Source organism: Austrofundulus limnaeus, unplaced genomic scaffold (assembly GCF_001266775.1).
Source record: "Austrofundulus limnaeus strain Quisiro unplaced genomic scaffold, Austrofundulus_limnaeus-1.0 Scaffold41, whole genome shotgun sequence".
Taxonomy (NCBI): domain Eukaryota; kingdom Metazoa; phylum Chordata; class Actinopteri; order Cyprinodontiformes; family Rivulidae; genus Austrofundulus; species Austrofundulus limnaeus.
In genome coordinates, this window is record NW_013952443.1 from 848,768 (window position 1) to 858,788 (window position 10,021).

Sequence of the window (10,021 nt, forward strand, 5' to 3'; positions counted from 1 at the left end):
TCTGTCATTTAAACATGGACATGTTTAATATCCACAGAAACCTCAGAAATTTGGCAAAAGCTAAAAAAAAACCATATCTGCATCTATCAAACACAGCTAAAACCACAAGCAGTTGAATCAGTAAAACAATTAAACAATTTGCCTCAACATGATTTTTTTTACTTGATATAGTAAATATGCTCCAGTTGGAGTAAAATATGGTTTTTCATGGTTTTATATAAACGTGGGTATGTTTTTAGAGAACCAAACATTCAAAAAAAAAAAACTTTTCAGGCATATAAGATAAAAGTAATTTTTGCAATTAAAAACTTAAAAATTAACATTTATTGATGGTAACAACATCCTGTTGTAATGTCCACATGTGAGTTCATAGTTTCCGAGAGTTTTTAGCCTTGTTTGTTAAATTTTAAAAGGGTTATATGCTGTAAAAAAACAACAATAAATAAATAAACAGGTGAGGGGAAAAAATCCTAATATTTTTTCTGTTCCATCCTCACTCTCGCTCTCTCTCGCTTTGATACACTTCTGATGAAATCTCTCAGGTGTTGATACAAGAGATTATTTGTGATTAAAAACACTCAGTTACATCTCAGCACATTATTTTGAGCACAAACTTAAATGGGTTTTAATATAAGTGGAATAAAGTAAAACAAATGCTCACTTTATATGATTATTATCTAGTAACAAATAAAATAAAATATCCATCCATCCATCCATCCATTTTCTGTACACGCTTCTTCCTTTTCAGGGTCGCGTGGGTCACTGGTGCCCATTTCCAGCAGTCACAGTGCGAGGGGCRGGGTACACCCTGGACAGGTCGCAAGTCCATCACAGGATATTATCCTGTGATGGATTGATATCCTGTGATATTTTATTTTATCCTTAAAGGATAAAATAAAATAAAATAATAAATAATAATAATAAAATAAATGCACCACTTCACGTTTAATCTTCAAAATAGTTTATTTTCATCAACCTCGTACAAATAAAAAACATTTCATTCTGTGATCAAATATTTAAAGTGTAAAAAACTGCATTCTTTAGTTGCAAAGTAATTAATTCAAATACAAATAATAAAAAGTCCCTCACAAAGGGAATAATGTTGCAGTCAGTGTGACCGAAATAACTGAGGATTTCAGTTTTCTTATGCTTTGCATAGAAATCTTGGATCATCTGGAGATCAGTGATGTGCATGTTGCAGCGATTTGTTTAGTTTTTCAGTAGTTCAGCATCAAGTAAAAAAATAAAATAAAACTTTGATTCGAAGTGTCTGCAGCTTTCGTGCTGCTCTGTCTTTCTGAGACGGGTTTATTGTTTCCTTGATGCTGGTGCGATTTTCAGAAGCGTGGTCCTCAGAGAGCCGCTCTGGCCCGGCGTGACGGTCCAGAACATCGCCTGTCTTCTGAATTTCAGTCTGCGGTTCTGCTCTGGTTGTCTGGGGTATTTGCCGTTGAGGTTTGATTCACCGCAGCTGCTGAACCACCAACCACCTGCCGAGATACGAGCATTTTTTTATAAACAAAACTATTCAGAAAGTCTGATTTAGTTCAGATCCGTGGGAGGGGTTTGTACCTGAGAGCAGCTCGGCGCAGTTGATGTCTGCAGTGAGGTCGTTGTCTCTGTCTGCGGTGGAGAAGGGAAGACCATCGGCGCTCAGGAGTTGCTCCTGAGCTCCAGACGAGGAGTCCTTCTGGAGGTGCAGAGCGAACTTCTTCTCCTCTCCGTCCAGTTGGAAATTGTATCGAGCCTCCTGCTGCTGCCCCACCTCGTCTGAGAGCTCCACCTGCAGGACCTGCCGACCCTGCTTGGACAGGGAGCGGATGTTGTCCAAGCCCAGCCAGAACTCTCCTAAAAGATAAAAAAATGTGGTCAGTTTGTGCTATTTTACACACTCTGTTCACGCAGACATTTTAAATGGATTTAATCTCACCTTCGAGGCTGCCGAAGCCTTTCTTGTAGTTCTCCCAAAGCTGGTCAAAGTTTTGGGATCCATCCTGACGTCTCTGGATGACGGTCCACCCGCCGTCTGAACAGAAACGGCAAATATTTGAGTTAAAATGTTATATGATGTGCTTCTTTCCCCCTTTTTACTAAACTCTGCTGAGACTAATGAACTCAGGTTTGGACTAGTCCTGACTCACCTGGAGTCATCTGACAGAGGGCGTTGAACGGCTGCGAGTTCTCGGGTTGGATGGTGTAGACGCCGCTGGCTCGCTGCCCTCGTGCGAACAGGTCGTGACAGTCTCTGGGTAGACCTGCAGCCAAACACAAAATCAAGGTAAGAACCACGGCGACCTCCTGTTTGAACGTTTCACAGCTCTGTGTCCCTGACGCTCATTTCTCTTGTTTGCCTCATTTTCTCTGATCTTTGCACCGTCTTTGAACAGCTCTGCCAGCAACGCAAACTTTATATCTCGAAGTGCAAAGGTGAGCTGTTGTGTCACTTCACGATCCATTGATAACAGCTGGTAAATTAAAAATAAAAATAACTTACAGACGATTAGGTTTTTGTATCTAAAACCTGTCTTTTCTGAATTTGTACTCGGTGTTCCAGTTTGAGTTGAGCATTAACTCTGTTAATTTTTATGCACCGGGATTCGGGAATCAAAAATATTTCGGTTGTTTTGTGAAAATCAATCATTTATCAGGTTTTTCGTGCTTTTAGGTTGAAAACAGTGGAACTGTTACCTGATTCAGCTTGGTTGTGCCGTGCCTCGACTCTCTGTGCCGTCCCCTCATCTCTCCGTCGGTGTGATTTCACTCTCTTATGTGCAACCTTCAGAAAGCAGAGTCACAAGATTAAATCTTTGACATTTTTCATTCAGTATTGTATCATCTTCAGCGTCTGGTGTCTGACGTCTCACCTTGCTCTGCAGGGCTTGCAGGTGCAGATTCTGCTTCTCCAGTTTGTCTTGTTGCTGCTGGATTTTCTCCACCAGCTGGTCGATCCGTCTGTTCTGAGACGCCATCAACCTCTGGAAACAGCAAAAATCACACTTGTTAGCTTGGCTGAATTAAAAACAAACTGTTACGGATCATGAGATTGATTTGTTGTTTAAGTTCTTAATGAGAACCCTCTGAAAATCTCCTCCTCTGCTCACCTGGATGAAGGAGAACCTCTGGTGCTCGCTGTCGTTGCTGTCCAGCGCCGGCTCAGCCAGCACCTCCTCCAGTCTGTCCATCCTGGACGTGATGTCCCCCGTCTGCCGCGCCACCTCCCCCACCTTTGCCTTCACCTCCTCGGCCAGCTCCGTCAGCAGCCGGCGCCTCTCCTCCGCCTCCTTGCTTTGAGCTTTCAGGGCCTCTCCTTGCTCCTGCTGCCTCCTCTCCAGCTCGGCCGCCGTGCCGTTGAGGACCTTCAGCTTGCCGCTCACGTCTCTCATCTGGGCTTTGGTCTTGTCCACGTGCTCCTTCAGACCCTGGCCGAGCTGCAGGAGCCCGTGGGCCACCACGTTCACGTCATCCCAGGAGGCGTGCTTGTCCCGGCGCTCCCGGTCGGAGGGGAACCCGCATCCTGCGTGGACCAGAAGGGTCAAAAGGAGGACGAGAAGTTGAGGCGTCTTCATCTTGGTGTCTTTGGTTTTGCTTCTTTTGTGAGTCTCTGTTTGTTGTGTGGCTGCCGAGTGACGGTTTTATAGTTTTGTGCTGCTGCAGAGGCCTCCTCTGATTGGCTGCTGACAAAGGGAGGAAGAGGAGGGGAGGACAGAGGCGGGGAAAGCCCTTCAGAGGCTGTGATGCAATACAACATCTAAATTACTGAGTTTTTTTATTGAATAAATGATTCCTTACATGGTCCGTTGCCATTCATGCTCTATTCTTAGCCTCCATATGGCTGCAAATTAAACAAATATTTGATTCTCCACTGGCTCAGGAAGGTAAGCCAATGACAGCACTGTTTTTTATGCTCAAAGGGACCTTTCACCCACATTTAATAGATTAAATTTATCAGTTTCAGCTTGATTTACGCATCTTTAAAACATCACCGTACATCCCCAACATGGTTCAGATAGACAACTGATTTATCACCTGACTGGTAAAAAAAAAATAAGGTAGCTGAGGTCTGAGGTTTTGTCTCGGGGAGAAGCCGACTGGCTGCTGAAGGAGGAATGCAGGAGCAAAATCAGAGATGAAGGAGTCTCTGTGAGAAGTAGGGGAAAGTTCAACCCTCAGGCCTTTCTGTTCACTCAGTCCTGACGTCACAATCCTTCACAAACACTCCCAGACACAATGTTTTCCTGCCTGAAAATATCTTTAAAACACACTGTTCTTGTGTTGGCAAACAATGACAAAATTCCTCTTTAACATCATTTGTTTACTTGTGATTCATCTTTCAGATTTCATCAAAACGGTTAGATTTTTTTTCAAGGTTATGAAGTAAATACAAATACAAAAAAAAGAGATTGAGGAAAAGTTGTTTCAGTTTATCCTCAGAGGATAAATGTTTTGACACAGTTTCACAAGAAGAAAACTGATTTTTTTGTTTCACTTACCAGAGTCAGTTTTTCTGTTTGTCACGAGGTTTTTTTTTTTACCTGTGACTCATGTTTGGATCTGTCTGATTCTCTTACTGGAAAACAATAATTCAGATCCTAAAGGTGTCATAGGGCTGTGACTTCAGGACACATTTTCATGGATTCCCTTTAAATTAGTGGTTCCCAAACTTGCGGTCTGAACCCACAGTGGGGTCTGGAAAAATTCATGATTAATTAGTAAAATTCACTACTAACAATTAATTGCCTCAGGTTTTACAAAAGAGTGAGTTTAGTGTACTTGAAATGGATGAAATTAGCATAATAAATGTTACTATCCTCTTATTTAACCATCCAAAAGCTGAAAGGTTTGGGAACCACTGCTTTAAAGGACACGTTAAAACAAAATGTGTTTGGAGTTTTTAATACGCGGTGCACAAATATGCAGGTTTGAGAAGGGCTCCTGATGCCTGCAGCAACTCCATAAATGTTTTAAGAGGAAAATTTGTTGCACCCATTTGTCGGAACACATTCCAAAAAGCCTGTGACTCAGGCCATGAGTTAAGAACCCTCGCAAATGTTCAGAAACATGTTGGAAACTCCCTTGTGGCTGTCTTTTTCAGTTACTAGCTTAAATCAGCCCGCTTTTGTAAACTGTCAGGGAGATTAGCTGAAGGAAAATTGTGAGAAAACTCTTGAACTACTATGTCCTGATGCATCTCAGTAATCCAGGTAAAAAATCAAAAAGAAAAAAATTGTATAGGTCTTCTGGACGGGTTCTTCTCTAATGAAACGTTTCGTCTCTCCTCCAAGAGACTTCTTCAGTCTGAGAGTTTCAGGCARAATTCAGGCTTTTAAGCCCTGCCTCCATGTGACTGATACTCACATCACATGGCTATCGTTGACACCTAATTAACACTTATTGTTAACAGGGGGTGGAGTGATACTGGCAATAGCCGCGCTGTAGGAGGGGGACAACTGAAAACGGAGGCCTCCACCTCTGTTTAATGATGGACGGTCTTTCTTCACAAAAATGGCTTCTTTTACTCCTCTCAAACCAACGTTCCTCTCTATCAAGAATGAGAACATCCTCATCTCTGAAAGAGTGACCGCTGGCCTGTAAATGAGTGAAAACTGCAGAGTTCTGGCCATTAGATGTAGCTCGTCTGTGTTGGGACATTCTTTTGAACAGTGTTTGCTTTGTTTCCCCGATGTATAACTGTTGGCAGTCCTCCTGGCACTTAACAGCATATACAACATTGCTCTGTTTGTGCCGGGGCACCGGATCTTTGGGGTGAACCAGCCTTTGCCGTAATGTGTTTTGGGGTTTGAAAGCTTGAACTACTAGTTGAACTGTCAGCCACCGTTGAAACGTTTTGAAAATCACTCATCGCTACTGCTGCATTGTTGGCTGTGCGCATTATTTTGTTGTTCTACCCACCTTTGCTGCTGTAAGATAGACAGATTTGGACCAGTTTTTCTATCGCTGGTTTTAAACCTGGATGTTTGCCTCAGATGTTTTCTGGTCAGGAGATCTCCCAGGAAAGTGTCAAAATACAGTTTTGTTATTTTGAGACGGATTGGAGACGCCTTCTCAGCTTTTTGACCGTTTCAAAATAAAAGTCGTTGCACATGTTCAAAACTCAAGTTGAGATATTAGTGAAGAACCTGTTAAGAAACCAGTTCGATACGAGTATTGTAGCATTAATTTTAACTGGTTCAGTGCATTTTCTAAAAGATCGATGAAAAAATTCCAGAAAATGTTGTGGCGACAATCCACCCAATGGTTGTTGAGACTCGTCAGCCTGGGCAGAAATCATAACTTGGCAATCACAACCACAGAAATCCAGAGTTCATTGAGATTAAAGGTCGTGTAGAGTCAAAACAAAAATAGAGTTATGATGTAAAATAAATTTTCCTGCTGTTATTTTCCATCTTTGACCCAACAGAGACAGACGAGAGTTGGCAGGGATTTTTGTTCTGTCAGTATACACGCCCAAATCTCCATTTTCACGATGGGTTTTATGAAAGTTCCAGCTGCCCGCTGCAGGGTACAGGGGGGTTTTATTTCACACCGGGAACACTGCAGCTCCTGCTGATGCCTCTGCGCACGTACTTGTGCATGCAGCCTGCTGCAGTTCTGCACGTATGTCCTCGAACCCGACGCCCCCGGCCCGGCGTGAGTCACTTTTAGAGTTTCTGCTGAGCTCCTCATTTTTTATTTATTTATTTATTTTTTAAACACAGACCCCTGAGACACGTCTCCCATCAGAGTTGTGTCAGGACACAATGTTCGACAGAAAGTAGGAGCTGTGTTTAAAGCTGGGGGGCTCTATTACAATAACAGCTGTTTCCTGTGAGAGCTGCAGAACGAGCGGGAGGTTCGAACCGGACCGGACCAGATCTGTTCTGGGTTAAACCAGGGCTGCACAGTCATCGGAGACTCATGAAACTAAATCAGGAAGAGAAAGTCTGGAAGCTCATCATGTTCTGTAATTTTTTTCAAAATAACTTTCAAAGTGTTTTTTCTTGTTCTTGTTTCTATTATCAGTTTATCTTTAGGTTCTGAATTTAAATAAGCAGGGGCAATAATCTGTGTTAATCTTTATTGCTGTTTTGCCAAAAAATGAAGTAACATTTACTCAGATTACATAAAGCTCTAACGTGAAAAAGATTTGCTTCTATAACTTGTGTTTGATCAGTACAAAGCTGCACTATCCATTGTTTTATTGACTCAATGACCTTTTTTTCTTTAGATGTTTTCTCAAGTTTCTCCATTGGCTACTAGATCAAATAAAAGGATGTCAGAGGACACTGATGTTGTTTTAAGATGCAGTTTTTTTGTCCGATAATGGGACAAAAATTCTAAAAACGTCATTACTGTTCTCGTTGTGGTTTTAATAGAAACAGTGGAATAATTTTCAAAGATTTTGCTGCTTTTAGTTTTTTTGTTTGGAGCGTTGAACTCATGAAAGAGAGAAATTATTATTTGAAGGATACCAGCAGACTGCAGTGAAACTGATACAGAAATACWATTAAAAGTAAAATTAAGAGAGTTTTACTCACTGTTGAGTTCTGGTGAGTAGACGCCATCTTGAATTCCGAACTCTCTCATTTTCCAACAGGGAATTCCTACTGGAGGGGCGTTCCAGTTTAAATTCACTACTTGTAAGTGGGAAATTCCCACTTCGTAATACAACTGGACCACAGCAAAAGAGGCTGATGAAATAGCAGCTGAATATCTATTTTACATGGCGAATTTCGTCGATTACTTTTGAACCCTGTGTACCTCTACCTATGGTGGGATATCATCATTTTGTGCGTAAAATAATCAACGTGCATTATGGGAGATGTAGTTTATGGTCAATGCTGTCTTTAATCCAGGACTGTTCAACTAAATTGCTCAGGGGCCACAGTTACTCAAAGCCAGCAGCTCTGGGGCCGGACAAGTATTATCCTTCAACCTTTAAAGGTACAGTGTGTAGGATTAGTTGTTTTCAGCGACATCTAGTGGTTGAGTGGTTGAATCATCCTCCCTGGTCCTCCCCCCACCCCCACCCCCCGCTTCCAAATGCAAAGGAGTTGCTACGGTGTCTCTCAGGTGTCAAAAACCTTTGATAATTCCAACCTCGATGTCTACCAGCAGCTTCAGGACTAGTGATGTTTCAAGTGGTAAGATTATGAGCTTTAATAAGTAAAATTATCCCAGCTACAATGACAGACAACAAATATTACATTTATAGTATTACAACTAAAACTGTTTTTGACACCGCCGCCGCAGTTTGTCCTTCATGAGCCTTCATAGACAAGATGGCGGTGCAAGATGGCGGCTGCCTTTGTGGCGACCCGCAACCATGGAGATATAAACAGCTTTTTATAAGGTAAAAATAATAAAACAAGGTCTTTGTCTGCAATGATTAGACATGTTTTTATTATTGTCATTAGTGATTATCTCAATTTCGGCTAAAAGACTTGACAAAATCCTACACACTGTGCCTTTTAAATGTGTTTTGTTGCAGCGAACCATAAATTCAAAGTTTACAGTTGATTTAAAATCTTTGCTTATATTAAATGAAGTTACATTTTATTTATTTATTTATCTGTTTTTACAGGGTCACATTAGCAGGCCAGGTGAAAGTCATCTACGAGCCACATTTGGCCCACAGACACATCCTTTAGTACCCTACTTTGAGTAAATGCAACATGTTTATTTATAGTTTAATAAAATACTCCCYGTAAATTAAAACTTTTTTCCTGCTGTCTCATGTTTGCAGTAGAGACGATCTGTTATCTGATCACTGAGATAAACTCAGACTGAAGCAGCTGATAAGAACAGCCTTTAATTTGAAGTCAGATTTATTCAAATAAGAGTTGTTTTTGGTTTAAAAATAAATAAAACAATAAAGCTGATAACTAAATGTTAGATAAAATCAGTCCAATGATTAGGGCATCAAAGTGAATAATAATACAAATGATTGAAGATGTGACTCAAAGAAAGAGAGAAAATATGATTTGTGGCATAGTTCAAATGAACAAACAGATTGTGTTGATCTGTTTATTTATCGAGCCGTTAAAGACGATAAATATGACAGAGCTTGTCTGATAAAACTTAAAAACAGTTTCCAAACATCAGAGCTCCTTATCTGGAGATTTAAAATAAGCGTCTCGCTTCGACTGTCAGTGTTTTATTCCTGAAACATCCTAAAACATTCCTGATATGTGTGTGATCCACAGTGAGGTCAGAGGATCTCTGCAGAAACACAACATGTTCTTTCATGCACATGTGCAGGCATGTGTCGACTCAGAGGGGTGGACGTTTGGAGCTTTTTTTTTTTTTAAAGACTCCAGTGGGTTAGTGTGTGAAAGGTCGGGCTGTTGTTACGTCTCCGGTAGGTTGCATCAGCCCCTCTGGCAGAAAATAACCCCCGATGTGTTTCGGATCAGACGTGCGCAGCTGTAGGGCCCTCGGCTGCACAATGGGTCCCTGAACCTGAGGGAGAAAAACACGCAGAAGGTATTTTTAACTCCCATCCTGAACTTTGGCCTGGAGGGTTTCGACAGGGATTATCAGCAACTTCAAATAACAAACAGAACTTCAAACAGAGGAGCGAAGTCAAACAACCCGCAGAAGAGTTTAGAATCAGATTATTAAAGATTTAACTTAATGACTTTAATCTGTTTCTGCCTGTAGTTTATTTACAAATCATAATTTATTCAGTCTGGCTGTAATAATTCCATTAATGCTCAGTAAAATAAGCTTTTTGATTGACTTTGAGAACAAATTGCTACATTTCTTGATTTTTATTTTACCCCTTATATCTAACAACACATCCTTTAATGTAAGATTTTCTCATTACAAAACCCCCATGTTTGAGCTAAACAGTTTGAGAAAAATTAGATTTTAATGTTAAAATCAGTAAACTTCTAGGAAGTCTTTAAAACAAAACCCTAAATTTGTTAAAAAAAAATAAAACAAAATAAAACTAGATATCGCATAGCGGTRACATAATGACCCCCGCACGCAGAAATGCACTGGAACTCAGAAGTCTGAT

At 40.9% G+C, this 10,021-nt stretch overlaps 1 protein-coding gene across 1 annotated transcript; it reads right to left on the reverse strand.

The window, feature by feature from the left end:
* Positions 1 to 980: 980 nt before the first annotated feature.
* On the reverse strand, positions 981 to 3,607 carry LOC106516770 (angiopoietin-related protein 4). The gene is made up of 7 exons (XM_014007281.1): positions 3,102 to 3,607; positions 2,865 to 2,975; positions 2,689 to 2,776; positions 2,142 to 2,255; positions 1,931 to 2,026; positions 1,573 to 1,848; positions 981 to 1,490 (listed from the first exon to the last, which is right to left on the reverse strand). The coding sequence occupies exons 1-7, from the start codon at positions 3,564 to 3,566 to the stop codon at positions 1,309 to 1,311; spliced, it is 1,332 nt and encodes a 443-aa protein (XP_013862735.1). The 5' UTR covers positions 3,567 to 3,607; the 3' UTR covers positions 981 to 1,308.
* Between the last annotated feature and the right edge of the window lie 6,414 nt (positions 3,608 to 10,021).

What these genes read in the sequence shown, in the direction of transcription:
- LOC106516770 (XM_014007281.1), bottom strand. Translation starts at nt 3,566, where the DNA reads ATGAAGACGCCTCAACTTCTCGTCCTCCTTTTGACCCTTCTGGTCCAC. An exon ending in GCACAACCAAGCTGAATCAG is followed by an intron (nt 2,256 to 2,688) that starts GTAACAGTTCCA and finishes GTTTGGCTGCAG; the next exon opens with GTCTACCCAGAGACTGTCAC. An exon ending in AGGCTTCGGCAGCCTCGAAG is followed by an intron (nt 1,849 to 1,930) that starts GTGAGATTAAAT and finishes TTTATCTTTTAG; the next exon opens with GAGAGTTCTGGCTGGGCTTG.